General features: G+C 44.3%; 1 protein-coding gene across 2 annotated transcripts in view; it reads left to right on the top strand.

The window, feature by feature from the left end:
* Positions 1-16,720, top strand: part of LOC139051243 (uncharacterized) — a 138,090-nt gene that overhangs the window by 34,872 nt on the left and 86,498 nt on the right. For both annotated transcript variants that reach the window (XM_070528232.1, XM_070528233.1), the window contains 2 exons: positions 8,532-8,616; positions 10,662-10,729. In XM_070528232.1, the coding sequence (XP_070384333.1) occupies positions 8,532-8,616; positions 10,662-10,729 (153 nt within the window). The remainder of the gene's footprint in view (positions 1-8,531; positions 8,617-10,661; positions 10,730-16,720) is intronic.

Genomic DNA, 16,720 nt, shown 5'->3' with positions numbered 1-16,720 from the left:
TTTTTGCTGTGATCGCAGGTGCGGAACGGCATTAATCAAAGCTACCACTGCCGCCGTTTCGATTACCTCACTGTCGCGGTAAACGCTAGGCCTAGCTGCTTCAACGTTCGCTATTAAGCTCCTTGCTGTTCGGCACCATGTTTTTCATTGAAGGAATTCGCTGCTATAAGCAATGGCACAGACTCCGTCTTAGTGGTCCTCGCGATTGGTTTTGAAGCTCGGAAAGCATGGCGCGTTATATAATACTGGATCCCGCAAGTCAGCTTAGCCTCAACACAGAAATGTTATGCGGTGAAACATACACAAAAGTGTTGCAGTGAAGCATAACAAGCGTAGGAAGGGGTGATTGTCACGCGACACGGTCAGCATCATCACTAATCTATGTTAAAGAGACACTAAAGGTGAATAATAAGTCAAGCTATTGATTACTGCTTGGGAATCTCTGAGGCGTCAATATTATCGCGAACATAGAGCCTTAATAATCGAGAAACTGAGATAAATGCAGGACATGATTAGAGACTCCCCGGGACATTCAAGTGCTTGCCTGATGACCAAAGCACTCCTCAGTTAAATTCTGTCACTAGTACTCAACCACTCATTGCAAAAAACATCCTTGTATTGTGTTATCAGGCAAAATAAAATGCTACTTATCTAATCCTGTTTCGTTTTTAGAAAAAAGAACCCATTGAAATTGCTGTTGACAACGACGTGAGCAGTCGAATGGCTTCGTTTGCACGTGACTCTGCGCCGCCCACGCTTTCACATTTCAGTACTTTCCTGATCATGTAGTGCTGTGCTGATTTTGCTGCCTTGCGAACCTCGCACAAACTGCAAGTAGCAGAGAATTCAACTTTCAGATGATGTAGCAGGATGCCCGAATGATCGATGCCACTTGACCAAAAAGCAACTGCGGCGGCGAATCCACCACTCTGTCTTGGCTCAGTGCCGCTGTTTCACTCACCGATGGCAGCAAATGGTGGTGATGGCGTATGCAATGTCACCACTCTTCTGTTGGGTGGCGGGAGATTTGAATTTCGAACAAAGTATTCGGGCATTTCAGATGCAATTTTTTCTCCCTTCCTTCCTTTCTTGGCACGAAACAAGCGTTGCAAGGTTTGTGGAATGGTATTTAAACAGTCCACATTGACTTAGTCTTTGCCTTTAGTGTCCCTTTAAGTTCGCTGCAGGACAAAGGCGTCCCCTTTGATCTTTGATTACTCCTGAGCTGCGCCAACCGATTCCAACTTGCACCTACGAATTTCTTAATTTCATCACCCCACCTGGTCATTTGCCATCCTCGGCTGCATTTCCCTTCTCTTCGCACGCGTTCTGTAACCCAACAGTCCACCGGTTATCTAATTTGCGCATTACGTGACCTACCCAGCTCGATTTTTCTCTTAATGTTGATTAGAATATTGGCTATGCCCGTTTGCTCTCTGATCCACACCGCTCTCTTCCTCTCTCTTAACGTTATGCCTATCTTCTTCGTTCCATCGCTCTTTGTGCGGTCGTTAACTTGTTTTCAAGCTTCCTTGTCAGTCCAAGTTCCTGCCCCATATTTTAGCACCGGTAGAATGCATTGATTGTACACCTTTCTTTTTAGTGATAATGGCAAGTTTCCAGTAAGGATGTGACTGTCGGCCATATGTGCTCCCACCCAATTTTATTCTTCTCCGAATTTCCTTCTCATGATCAGGGCCTCCTGTGAGTATCATATCTATTCCTTAATTGTACACGCGTCCACCTACCATCTCCTGTCACAGTACGAGCACTGATATGCCTGATAAGTGTACTGGTAGGCCTTTTTGGATGTGCCTGTGACGATTTGAGCCCTTAACGGCAGTAAAAGATTGCCAGATTTTAAGGGCGTTTTCGCGGCCTCTAGTGAGTCCAAAAAGTTAAATGTTGACTGTACAAGTGATGAAAAGCATGCTTCAAATGATCCGTGCGGCAAATGCCTGGTGGAAGGAGGACGAGAACAGAAAGGACTTTAAGGAATGAACGGGAAAAGAAGTGTGTCACTGCTTCTTTCAAGGAGCGGGCTCAAAAAACAGTGTTGGCTGATGCTGAGATGCAGGTGTCCCTCATCCAAACCAAAGTAAACTCGTTAAAGTGGTGAAACACAACACTGAGGCATTGTGTGCAGGCTGAGAATATGTCAGGACAGTTGAGGTTGACACACCAGCTGTTGAGGGAGAATCTTACTTGTGACAAAGTTCGGGCCTCATACCAATGAACTTGCTATCAATTGATGAAAATAGCTCAAATACCATTCAGTCACAGCATCCACTTTTGTGGGTGTGGCCTACTTTTGCCATTGCTGTGCAATGTTAACAAGCAATAGATCACGAACATTAGGCTTAGGGCAAACTGAACATTCTGATAACCTTAATTACTTCCATTTTGCTTCCGAGTGATATGTATCATTACAGATTACCACTTTGGTGGAAGCACTATACCATGTTTTACGTGATGCTTGACGTAGGGCATGTCATTAGCAACCTTTAAATATATATATATTTTTTCTTTCTTGAAATGCTTAAGGCCAATGAATAACCTGTGCATGCAATTTGAGTGAGAGATTTATCCTTGTTATGAAGAAATGTAGCATTACTGAATTTACAATATTCTAATATTTAGTTACACTAATTATAGGGACTCATCATAAAATGCTCAGACATTCTACCACCTTGATTTGCTTTCAGTGGAGTCTCAAGCACCACCTATGTTCCACACATGTATCAACAGTTGATCATAATTCGGGACTGAAGGGGATATTCGAAAACATTTGCTCCTGTGTGCATCTCGTTTTTATTCGTATTTAAGAATGTTCGACTCGATTTGCAATAAGCTTTACCATTTTTCTTAAAGATATTTTATTTACTGTGCATTTTACTAACACCTCCCTTCTGACTTCTTTTTGAATAAAATAAATGCTACTCCTTACTATTCAAACTGGATTAGGTTGTTTGTTATTTTTTAGCATGCTTACTAGAGAGTGACAGCATCAGGCAACATTGTGTCAGCCTGTCTTGACGTAAAACAGAATTCTGTATCACTGAGAGAGTTTTGCAAAGCCACTCAGGGAATTTGGAAATGTCAACTTGGTAGACACCCTGGGTGATCAGTCTTAAGTTTAGATGGCACTGTAAGCAAACCTGCCTTTTCACCGTTTTTTTATTCATCAATTCTTCAAAACTGTTGCAATTGTGAACAATGCAGAGGGTGAAATTTCACAATCTTTACAGTGCTTATTTGTGTAGTTTCTATTTCTGCGGGTCATGATTACTACAGGCGGTAGCAAAAGGCGGGCATCAATTTGTACTCGCAGCCATGTGCTGCTGCTGATGGTGGCAAACCTAATTTTTCACAATATTGCACAATTGTGTGATATTTCGGTTACAAATTCATTATTTTGAGGTGCTGCTAAAAGACAGAAAGCATAAATTTTCATTTGGTATTCTCAAATATAAACATTCTGCTAGGGATATCTTAAATTATTTTGAATCTGAGGAAATTTTTCATATGAAGTTTGTAGTGACAAGACCTCACACTGTAGTGATTGATCATATCCTACTTAACTGAGTAGAATATGATAGTGTTGATAATAACATGATCATTAACATGCAGTCCTATGATTTTACTTCAATGAAAACACTAGCACAACGAAAAAAATATTTAAATGTATTTTACATACAGTAAACCCCAGTTAACTCGAAGCTGTGAAAGCCGAGAACTTTTTGAGATAAGCAGAGATTCGAGGTAAGAGAAATCGCGATAATAGAAGCCCTCTGGTCACGCATTAACCATGTGGAGCCTTTCCAAAATATCATTCATATTTTCAGTCACTTTCGCGTGTATCGGCACCGGAGATGTTGGCGTCTACAGGCAACTGCATTACTGAAACTCTATCAGGACAGCATGCTTGGAACTGAGTTATGACGATTAACCCTAATGCAATATTTGAAGCCAGTCGTCTGAACATAACCGTTTCCAAAAAGCTGATGCTGCTACTTTCTGCATCGTAATGAATACTAGAATATTTACCCTCGAAAATCTCAACTACAGAATAGCGCAATAGTCATGCCTTGAGCAGATGCTTATGAGTGACGCAGCATGTACACCTCACTGTAGCAGAAGCATGAAGCGAGCGCCCTTGTCAAGCCACAATCTCGCTGAAACACTGGGGGCGCGCATGCTGGCTTCATGTGGGTGTAGTATATGGGCTAATCGTGTCAGCTCAAAAGTGCTGATATATATATGAAGTGCATGTACAGTTGACTGTCGATACAACGGACCCTGATAATCCAACAAAAGATGTCCATTTTATCCAAAGTCCGTAATATCTGAGACGCCTCACTTCTGAAACATTCGTCGCAATGTCTAACAAATTTATTGCAAAGAGTAAGTGACGAACGTCCAAAGCAAAAACCAAACAGAAAAGTCGCAGTTTCGCCTGAAAGGCGAATCATCGATTGCAATAGCAAATTAAGAGGAGCACGGCAGCAGCAACGAGCCAATTTACCTTTGAGCTGTCTTCCCCTTCGACGTGAACTAAACGTTGAAAGCATAGCACATACGAAGCTACCAGCACTGGGCGCACTTTGTTGACCTCGCAGATCACTTTGAAGATACGACACCTGCGTGGCTGCGCCGTTAACAGCAGCTACCGGAGTAGAACCCCCTCTTTCCCTCATCTCCTCCCGTGCCTCGTGCACAAAAGGTGGCGCGCTTTTGCTCCGCTTTCCTCCCTCCCTCGCGCGCAAAGTATTGAGCCGCCATCGTCGGCTTACTCTCGCAAGTAGGTTGCCAGCCCCTGTCAATACGCAAAAGTCCATTTTATATGCCCGATTTCGACAAAAATTGCTGCCAATTTTGTCCACTGTAGCTAATAGTCCGTTGTAGTGTGGTCCATTAAACGTGAACTTCGTTGCATTGATAAAATAGGCAGACCAAACTAAGGTTGAAAAATGATCCATTATATCTGAAAGTTTGTTGTGCACAGGCCCGTAGTAATCAGCCTAGACTATATGAAGGCTATATATGCATGCATAGACAGTAACACTGGAGATGCATTGCAACAAATGACCGAGGACCTTAAAGGGACACTAAAGGTTAATAATCAGTCAACGCAGCCGATTGAAATACCATCCCAGAAACCTCGAAACGCTTGTTTCATGCGACGAAGAGACTTACTTTAAGAGAAAATGCGTTCTGAAGTGTCCGCGTGCCTCTAGCGCAGCTCAAATCGGCCGCCCTCCGATTGAGGAGTGGTGAGGTCATGGTCTCATTGTGACGCTGCGCTGTCGGTGAGTAAAACAGCGCCCGCAGACGGCGCTATGGCTTTTCTTCACAAACCGCAAACGTGTGGCCAGAAACAGCCAAGACAGCCGACAGCAGTGCAAAAGCAGAACTATGGTGGCTAGTGAAAAGGAAAGCGCACAACGATAAGCTGGTTCTTTATTTATGATGCCAACTTTGACTCTTGTTGCAATGGACGACCCTGACAACGACACATTGGCTCGCGATGCTGAGCTCGACTTCAGCGATTTAAGCTCTGATGAACGTGACCTGCTGCTGAGGGCTCGCATGGCCGGCATCGTTGCGTACTGCTACGACAGCAACTGTATGTCATGGCTGTACATATTCGCACATTTGTAGCTTTTCCTTCGTAAAAACCAAATGCCGCACTCACTGCTCCGTCTTTGACCTGCAGTTGTTCTTGCGCTTCGGAGAATGCAGGCAAGACCAACGGAACAGCGCTACAGGAAAGCATTGCTTTGAAAGGCACTCCACATGACTTCAGAAAGTTGGCGTTGGACTCGTAATCCTCTGGACGAAAGTGTAGCGAGCACACTATGCGATTTTTCGGCTCTGCCAACGCGCTGTGGCAGAGGTACGGCACTTAGCCACTTCGAATGGAGAGGTTCGCTCATTGGCACACAGTGATAAGTAACATTGGATTCACCGCTGCAACTGCCCTTGGCCAAGTTCCGTGGACCGTTGGCGCATCACACGACATCACATAGATGTGGCATTCTCGCTGCTTGTTCCAAATGCAAGTTTCGCGATCCAGCAGGGCCACTGCAGCACGACGCGATAACGAAACAACTGAAACTCCAAAGCGCACGTGGCGCAGAGTCGAGAGAAAACGAAACCTTTCGACCACCCATACTAAAGGGTAATGTCAAGATATTCTTTTTTCTTAGAATCGAACAGAAGTAGACAAGTAGCATTTTCTTCCATCTTATAACCTAATGAAATTATCTTTTTAATACGAGTAGTTAAGTACTAGTGACGTAAATTATGATGAGGACTGCCTTTGTCATAGGGCTAGTACCGGAATGTTGCTGGGGGGTCTAAAATCGTGTCATGCATTTACCTCAATTTCTCAGTTACTAAAGCTCTGTTTGCGATTATATTGATGCCTTAGACGTTCTAGAGCATTGCTTTATCACTTTAACTTGACTTCATAGTAACCTTTAGTGTCCCTTTAACTGAGAAGGTGCAAGAGTGAAGTTGAAGATTAATATGCAGATGACGAGGGTAATGTTCAATAGCCTGGCAAGGAAACAAGAATTGATGATTGCCAGTCAGGCTCTGCAATCTGTACAGGAGTATGTTTTAAACTACTCACACCCTGACCTTCAGAAGAAAATTTACAGAATAAAAATTGGTTGGAGTGCGTATGGTAGGCATTACCAGATCCTGGCTGGCAGCTTTCCACCATCTTTGAAAACAGGTGTACAACTGTTGCATTCTCTGATGCTAACATATGGGGCAGAAACTTGGAAGTTGAAAACAAGTTAAGGACCGCGCAAATGACAATGGAATGAAAAATGTTAGGCATAACGCATTGAGAGACATTAAGAGAGTGGTGTGAATCGGAGAGCAAATGGAGATAGCCAATATTCTTGTTGACATTAAGAGAAAAAGATGGAGCTGGGCAGGTAATGTAATGCATGGGGTAGGTAACCGGGGGACCATTAGTTGCAGAATGGGTGCCAAGAAAATGAAGATGTGCTGTTGAGAATGGCAGAAAATTTGGGAGGGGGATGAAATGAGGAAATTTGCAGGCACAAGTTGGAATCTGCTAGTGCAAGACAGCAATAATTAGAGATCGCTTGGAGAGGCCTTTGTCCTGCAGTGGGCATAAATAAAGGCTGATGATGATTATAGAAAAAAAGGAGGGGGGAGATAACGTGGGACTGCGGCTGGTTAGCAAGCTGCCGCCTGGTAAAAAGCGAGTGGAAGCAACTCTACTGACACTGCCCGGTTGCCTTTTTCCTGGTATTTTTCAATCCAAGGTTTCGAGATATGTGGAGTCCGGTGCAGAAACTTTTCGAGATAATTGAGAAACAAATGGGTTGAAACCATGGCCAGAAAAAAATTGCTACTCAACCTATATTTTTAGATATCAAAGTTCCAGTTAATGAGGGTTTACTGTATTTGTACAAAGTGTCACAATATGTTGCTATCAGCTTCACTATTACTGTCAACAACTCTGGTAATCCGTAACCAACCAGGAGTTTATGAACAAACTAAAGCTTTATTAACCCTTTGAGGGTCAATGATGTAGATATACGGCGCAGCGAACAAGTCCAAAAATGGTCGATGCTGTATATTTGCACCACCGTCTGTACATTTAAAAGGCGTGCCAATTTCCTAACTTTCTCTTTTCTGCCATGTGCAGCCACTATGTGGGAATACAGGGAATTTTTTTCGCGCGCCTCCCTCTCTCGGTTTTTATTGCATTGTTTGTTTTAGAGTTAGTTTGCTCCTGCACGTCTATATTCTACTGCTCGTGCATTGGCGTGTGGGCGCGGGCGGCGGTTTGGTTTTTGTTCCACGGGCGGTTTCGGCTTCTTGCGCTTGCAAAACTGATGGCTATCTCGTTACTAATTGCTCAAAGGGCAACCTCCTGTTTCTCGCTTGTTTAGTGCTCACAGGGGCGCGCATAGGAAGAATGCCACCGTGTATGCGTTTCTGCTGCTTTTTTTTTTTAACACTCGCGAAAACCAATTGGCTCTGGTTGGCGATAAGATGATGATTAGCAGAAGTTTGTCACATGTTTCGCTTTTTTGATGGGCACACAACCACACAGTTTTCTTGAGTGCGCGCACCTGCACCGTTCGATTATGCTATGGGTGTATGTACTATTAGTGTAAGAGCAGGAACATTTGAGTCTTGCGAAATATTTTCGTGTGCGCATTTTCAAAGCCTTGAACTATGTGTATAACAGTGCATGAAATTTTTAATTCTTATAAGTTTATTTCCTTTTTTTATTGTTATTCATGAATGAAGAGTACATATATACCGACGCAAAATATATTTCTCACTTTATGTTCACCCTAGAAAAATTACGGTAAAGTTTTTTAAAAATAAGTCCCCAGAAGAATTGGAATCTGCAATAAAAAAAAATCGACCCTGGGCAGTCGCATATGGCAAAAAAAATAGACCCTCAAAGAGTTAACCCCATCATGTTTACAGCATTGGTACAACTGGCTTCTATGCTTTCTTGGCTCATTTAGGATGGCCAGCCTGTCATTGTGGATTTGACTGAAGTTCCTGTTGGCTCCAAGGAAGAAATTGAGTCTGCAATGAACGATGGTGAACGTAAGTCTCCTGTCATGGATTTCACATGCAAAGAAAATTATTGTGCAGCTTTGCTGGCCATTACCCATCAGGCTCTCATAGCATTGATGATAGCATACATATCTTTCCACTATGGTAGATATTGCATTCGCATGAGATTTTTTATAGTTTTAATTCGCATGAATATGCTTACCTGCCAACCCTGCAGATTGTACAGTCAAACCTCGATATATGGAACACGGATATATCGAATTATTGCGTATATCGAACAATTTCTATATTACATGGAAAATCGCATGCATTTTTAATTCTTTATTTCGAACGGGGCCGGATGTAAAATGGATATATCGAACTCCGCCGCCCCAAACCAAGTGCGCTCTGTTGACAGGAGGCAAGCTTTCCCGCAACACTCGCGAAGATAGCGGCGGCGCGATGGGCGTTCCAGACTGCTGCATACGACAGCTGCCCACATTGGTTGCACCGAGGGCGCCATTTGAACGTAGCGGTGTACACACGCGGCGGCTTGGAGCCAGCACGGCTGCCTCGATCACGCGCGCACGCCGAGGCTTGCCCCCGCCGTGCGCGCGTGATCGAGGCGGCCGTGGAGCCAGTTGGAGCGTTTTGTCGGTGCTGAGCCACACATCATGTGCATTAAGGACTTCGTTGGCGGTTACGACAGCACCGGAACAGTGGCGGAGTTGACAGACGTGGAGATCGCGGCAGAAGTGACTGCTGAGCGGCCAAACGAAGACGCTGCCGAGGCTGATCCAGCAAGCGCTGATGTTGCCCCGCTCCCGACTGGAACTGAGGCTGTAGCTGCTTTGGCCGTTGTACGCCGCTACTGCGGCGCAATAGAAGGCACTGGACTGTCTCTTGTGGACCGTTTGGACTATGTTGAGGACGCCGTGGTCAAGCACGTGGTTGCCAATATGAAGCAGGCTACGCTGCTTCAGTACTTTCAGCGAACTAAATAAATACTTTGTTTGAAGCTTCATGTGATTATCTATTGCACCACGATTGGTTCATTGATTGATTTTGCGCTAGTTTTTGACGCGTTTTCTACGTGATATTATATATCGAATTCTGGCTATATCGAACTATTTTGCGATCATCGCGCTGTTCGGTATATCGAGGTTCGACTGTATTTACACAGCCTTAAATCGCCAGAGAGACATCCTCAACTCTACCATGAAACAAAAATAATGCATGATTTAGCACAACTGCATTGTAATTGTCGTTATGTGCTAGGTAGTTAATTGAAGTTAGATTTGAATCTAAGCCAGTTGTGTGTAGGTTGTGTAGGCCTAAGTTCACTTCACGTCAAAACGTGTGTTGAGGAGCGCGGATGAGGCAGAGGTTTAGTCTACGTTGCATAGTGGCCGGTTTTCTTAAGTCAGCTTTGCTTTTATGCAGCCACGATGTACAGTGACACATTAAAAATGTAAAGGGGCCACTGTCACTTGACATAGTATGGGTTCCTTGATTATAAATGCATGCACGTGGCACTTCTGGTCACCGTAGGAGCACAGAGACTTCTAATCACTGTACTGAATGCCATTTGTGGTTTTGCTGTGGCCCTGAAAAAAAAGTTGCAGCGGAACCCATCTCATGATGAATGTCGACAATAATACGTTCAGCAATGAAGCAAATTATCGACGCCCCACAAAGACGCACCTTGTATGAAGCATGTATGCAGCCGGGCTCCACTCTCATGCTTCCCTCTGGGCACACTGAGTCTTTCAGCGGCACCACCACAAAGACCATGCGTGGAACTTGTGTAAACATACATTAAGAAAAGCTCGTCTGAATTTGTGGGACGCAGGTTCAATTCTGCCTAAGCACTGGAGAAATCTTAAATGTCTTGTTTTTCTGCCATTGTAGAGTGGCACATAGTTACCCAAGTCGGTTGCAAAGTGGTTAGAGATACAGATAGACAAACATCCCCTCAAAAGTAGGTGAAGTACCCTAAGAATGCTAAGAGCAAATCTGAATTCTAAGTGCCCCAGGTTGGCAGTTATGAAAATGAAAATCTTTCAGCTTATATCCTCCAATTTCATTTCTTGCAGGCCGTCGCCACGTGGCCAGCACTGAAGCAAACCAGAGGAGTTCCCGGTCCCATTCAATATTCAGAATGGTGAGTTAGTAGCCTGGAATTGTAATCAATATGCAGTACCTCAAACTTTTGGTGACTTAAGCTGGAACCGCATGGCACGATTTTTGTTCGTAAAAGCATGACGCGCGGTGAACGCCCGCACCACCACTGACTCGACAGCAGCCGCCTAAGCACGGCGAGGAAATATGGAACTGGAAATATGTACTCGTTTTCACTGCATTCATGTTTTACCATCTTATTTCAAGATATATGTGTTGCAAAACATGCTGTTATACATAAACTTGCAGCCTAACTGTTGGTGCTCTGAATGGAAGTACAGCAGAAATAATTGCTTGAAATGTTTTTGAGAATTCTTGCATGAAATTGCAAAGAAGGCTTTTAAGCGTAAATGAGAAATAATTTGCCATTTTAATGAAAGCACTGATAGCATCAGAAAATCAGAAATATACAAAGATATGTGCCTTCCACCTGGTTTCCATGGCAAAAAATTTATTCAGATTTGGTGGCATGAGAACTAGCCTTGGAGTGCCCATGCTATATATGCAGCAAAACCACGGCTTTGAAATGTAAAAACAGGTGTGCACCTATTGGCACAGGGAGTGTTTGTTTTGATTCCTTGTAATAGGTGCCTGGTTCAATTTCTGTATTCTTTAGGCTCTTCAAGCAAGGGTTGTCAAGATGGGGAAGATCTGCTAACCTCCTAATACTCAGTTATCATGTTTGATCAGCCTCTCTCTGTAATCAAGATTAATAGTCGTGCACCTTGAACTGACACTGGAGCCTTCGCATGCTTTCTACTGCATTTCCAGTAATAACGACACTTGCGCAGGTTGTGCTTAAACATTAAGAGGTTAAGCTGCTAGTCAAGCTTCTGTGGAAGGTTGATCTGCGATTTCACTTGTATGAGTGAACTCGACATGATAGAAAGGATTTCCCATAATATGCTGTACATATGCTTTCAAAGTGTTGAAAAAGAAATCCGATGTGAAAATCAGTTGCAGTCAATATTAGATGAACGTAAAAAAAATTGCAGTTTCACCTGAAAGGTGAAGTATGTATTACAATATTAAATTATTAGTTAGCTATACAAAATAAGGAGAGTAGTTTTATTGGCTGTATAAACTTGTAAACATTCGCTTACTAACTGGATTAACAAGCATGGTGTCACATGAGCACAGGCAAACATGAACACATCTCACTCAGTGACTGCAGGCACTCGCTGCCAAAACGTTGGTGTGAGAAGAGCAGCAGCAGCAGTGAGCAAATCATCCGTCTTGCTTCCTCTCGCTTCAAAGCGAACGAAGCGGCCAGAACACAGCACACAAGAAGCTATCGGCCTCGCAGTGCCTAGACTCTGTACCCATCACAGATCGCCTGCAAGGTAGAGCCCGCTTGACTGCGCTGTATGCAGCTGCTGCCAAAGTTGTCAGGTTTGATTCCACACAGCACCAAAAAAATTTTAAGATTTTTTCTTTTTGTCATTGGAGAGCAGCACATACCCAATGACTCAGTTTGGTGTCGTAAAAGAGGTTCATCGAAGAGCATCATGTATGAAGGGGCCCCAAATTGGTCCAACACCTGGTTTCGAACATGGGTTTCTTTGGTACAGCAGCCCGGTGTGCTAGGCCATGGAATGCCCATTGACTAAAGTTGGCAGGAAAGACATTAGATACAGACAGGCAAACAAGCATTTATCAAAGTGGATGAAGTTAAAAAGAATGCTAATTGCATTAATATGCATTACAACCAATTGTGCAATGAAAACAGGTGAAAGTGTAAATGCAAGTGCTAAGAGCGGCGTTTCTTCACTAATCAGTGACAGCAATGTGCACCTTGGTGTGCATTGCAGTCAAGACAAGCTAGCACTGACATGGAAAGAGCTAACTTAAGCCCAAAAAAATAAAGGAGTAAAGGAAAGGCACAAAAGACAAACAAGGAAAACCTGTGCTTTCTCCAAGTAATATTGCTACCAATGTTTTATGCAACTAATACTGCACGAAAAAACTCAAGTGTTGTGCTTGATAATGGTTTAGCTGTTGCCATCACTGCTACATTTTACTGCAAGAATAGTTAAAAGCTGGGCCTTCTCCTGTGTGCGTGCACTTTTTGTTCACGGAGCACTACAGCAAACATATTTAAAAGGGTCTATACTTTCTTTGCCCATAGCAAGCAACGTTACAAGGGTTAGAGAAACTTCTCTTCTTTCTTGCATTAACAACAAAGGAGACAGTGAGAATGAAGCAGTTAATTAGAGCCATTTGGCACAAAGTGAACCCCGCCATAGTTGGCTTAAGCAGTGGAAATGGCAGCTAATAGACATGCAAAAGCAAAATGAAAAAGACGAGAAATGACAGGGCGAGGCGGGACGAAGAAAGGTACTGAGAAGCGCGAAAAAGGAAAGCAGGAATGTCAATAGGCATCCGGAAGCGAGGAAGCACTAGAAGTGAGCATGACAGAAACTGCAATCTTGTGTACCAGCTGCAAAAGCATGGCACGCATGTCAGTGCTAACGATAAATACAGGATAAGAGGCCGGTGAAATGTCAGTGATGTATGAGATGCCACACAGTTGGGCGATGATGTGCGCAGTGCAGACATGAGGTGAAGTAATGCCTCGTCCTCACACATCATAGCACACGTGCAAAGGCTTGTATTGCGAAGGTAAAAACGGTAGAGGTAGTATGGGAAATGGCCAGTAAAGAGGTGTCCAAGTGGCGGATTGGGAGGGAACCAGCTCGGGCTTTCATGGACACTTCGTATCCATTGATATAAACTGGTACCCTTCCCTTCATGCTGCCAATAATGGTGCCATTGGTTATGTGAAATTTTGTAGAGGCGCGTTTGAAATTATTTAAGAGATAAAAGGCTTTCCCAGAGCATGTCAATAGTTCCCGTAGACGAAGGAGAGCAGAGGTAGTTCCGTGTCGATGAACTCGGTGCATACCATGCCCCTGTGTCCCGGGCCATGTGGCGCCCTTTGAGCGCCTGGGAGTGGAGCACCTGCTTATCAGTCGAACTCCTACGTTTGTGACGTGAAGGATTGAGAAGGTGACCTGCAGCGAGAGGCAATATGTGTAAATATGTAGTAAGACCGTATCGTGCAAGGTGTTAACATACACGAGTACTTCAGTGAACATGGTTACCTCAGCGCTATATGCGCTGGTTGCTTTCATCACCCGAAACTTTAGTAGGCTAGTCAAGTGACCAATTGGTCAAACACGACAAATGCTGCACCCGCCGTGGTGCTAGTAAAGGCACTGTCCATTCATAAATGATACACAGGAGTGCGAGATATCTGGCTGGCCTGAGTAGGAGTCAGTGGGCTTCTTCGATTTTCCACTTCTGGCTACCCGCGGGCTGCCAGAGCCAGCCAGAGTGTCTTCATTTTTCTCGGGTTGCTCCGCCCACCATGCTATGCACTTCCACCGGGCGTTCGTTTTGCTTGCGCTGGACGGTTCTGGCTACCCGTGGGCTACCAGAACCCGCCAGGACGATTTTGGCCTGGCTGCTCTCTGGAAGTTCTCTGGCCAGCAGACGACTAAAAGAGGCGATGGGCGTTCGCCACCATCTTTGCGGGGGCTTCACAGATTGCAATGCGGGCGCTTGAGGACTTAGTTATACCTCGCTCACCTGACTGTCTACGGTCATCTTCGGATTTCCTTATTTCTAGTGTTATCTTTTTTAGGTGCTTACGCTCCGTTCCGCATTGCGAAGCGGTGTGATACGAGCAGTGGTGAACCGTTTGAAGCTTTTGTGTGTGTATGTGTGTGTCTTTTGAAGGCTTCTTCGCGGCAGGGATCAGCGCACTGTGCTCTCATGCGTGCATGTTATCTGCATCGTGTTCCACGCAAGTTGTAGGCGCTCATTCACACATTGCGGTACATTTTGGGTTCGTCTTTCTCTGGTGTGTGTGTGTGAAAACTTTTATTGTACTGAGGTCCGGAGGCTCGACTTCTCAAGCCAAGGCGGGCCGCTCCCACGTTGGCACTGTCAGGCCAAGCCTTTCAGCGACATCATGGGCCCTCTGGACTGCCCTTAGTTGGTCCTGAAACAATGGGCTTTGAATCCTTTTCTCCCACTGTGTCCATTCTTCAACGAGGTTGGGGAGAGTCGCGGGACACCCCGCCAGCATATGTCTGATTCCAATGATGCCATTACAATCATTGCATTCCATCTTAATCTCCCTCTCTGGATATATTTTATTAATGGTGTACGGTGTGGGATATGTACCCGTTTGCAATAAGTGCAGTGAGACTGCCTGAGCCCTGTTCAGTTTTGAATGTGGCAATGGGAATTGACTGCGTCCTAAATAGTAATGTTTGGTAACATCATTGTATGTTAATAAATGATCTCTGGATTCCCTCGCTTGATGGTGAACGGCTCGGTTGTGACTGTCACGGTTAGCAAGTCCTCGTGCCAAGTCATGAGCAACCTCATTGAGGTTTACCCGAGTCTCGTCCACTTTCCCCATATGCGCAGGAAACCATCGGATTTCAGTTGTCATAATCACAATGTTTTCAAAAAGTTTAGCTGCAACTCCAGCTACGTAGCCTTTATCAAAACACTTTACAGCGGTTTTCGAATCACTGTAAATGAAGGCCCACTTATTACTCCTGATGGCTAGAGCAATTGCCGCTTGTTCCGCCACCGTGGGGTCCTTGGTAAAAATTCTGAGAGCGTCTTGCACCTTCCCTTGATAATTTGATACAATGGCCGTATAGGCTTCTTTACCGTTCACCCAGGCGGCATCAACTATAGCTGCCAGTTGGTTCTGCTGCTCTATTTCCTTCAAGAGTGCTTTAGCTCTTGCCTTTCTCCTTTCGACATTATATTCTGGATGCATGTTTCTGGGGAGAGGGTTGGTTCTGATCTTGCTCCTAACTTCAGTCATTAATTCTACTTCAGCCTCTATTGGACTCCTCGATGTATTCAGTTCTGCACCTATTGCCTGTAATATGTTCGTGCCTGCTCGTGACTTTGTCAATCTTTCGTGTTGCGCTAGCTGTTGGGCCTCCGCAATTTCTTGCATTGTATTGTGCACCCCTAGACTCATGAGTTTGTCGGTTGCAGCGTTACTGGGTATACCTAGGGCTACTTTAACGAGCTTCCTGAGCATCACATTAAGTTTGTTAAGTTCTGCCTGCTTCCATTTGAATAATCCAGCCACATAAGTGAAGTGACAGAGAGCAAAGGCATGTATTATCCTCAAAGCGCTGTCTTCTCCCAGGCCTCTGTGTCTATTGGTAATTCTCCTTAGTAACCTAATGACCTCATCTGTTTTATTCGAGATATGTTGTATTGTTCTGTAGTTAGTATTGTTTCCGTCTATGTGATACCCAAGAACCTTGATTTTATCAACTAGCCTGATTGCGGATCCTTCATGAGTATATAAGCACACTCTTGGCTCATCTTCCGGAATGTAACCTCTTGGTTTACGACCTTTTCTGCAATGTTTAATGACTAAGAGTTCTGATTTGGCTGCCGAGCATTTCAGCCCCATGGCTTTCAGTGTGTTCTCTACAACGTATAAACTTTCCTGTAATCTGTTCTCTGTCTGTCCTATATTGCCCTTGGCACTCCATATGGTTATGTCGTCAGCATATATCACATAACGTATACCCTCAATTTTCTCCAGATTTCTTGCAACCTTGGACATTGCTAAATTGAATAGCATGGGTGAGAGCACAGCCCCTTGTGGAGTGCCCCTATTTCCCAAATTCTTAGCTTCTGATTTAAGCTCACCCAGCATGAGTTGTGCAGTTCTATTTCTAAGAAAGTCCTTAATCATGTTAAAAAGTCTCTTACCCAAACCCATCTCCGAGAGAACGTCAAGTATTGCCTTATGCTTTATACGATCAAAAGCTTTTTCCACATCCAATCCCAAAAGAGCTTTCGTATGCGCTGGGCTAGCCTGTATAAGTTGATGTTTGATCAGCAGCATAGCATCCTGAGTTGACAGCCCTGGACGAAAGCCGATCAAGTTGTATGGGAGGATCTCGTTCTGCTCAACGTA

The sequence above is a fragment of the Dermacentor albipictus genome, unplaced genomic scaffold (assembly GCF_038994185.2).
Source record: "Dermacentor albipictus isolate Rhodes 1998 colony unplaced genomic scaffold, USDA_Dalb.pri_finalv2 scaffold_11, whole genome shotgun sequence".
NCBI lineage: Eukaryota > Metazoa > Arthropoda > Arachnida > Ixodida > Ixodidae > Dermacentor > Dermacentor albipictus.
This window is presented reverse-complemented; position numbering and strand designations above follow the sequence as displayed.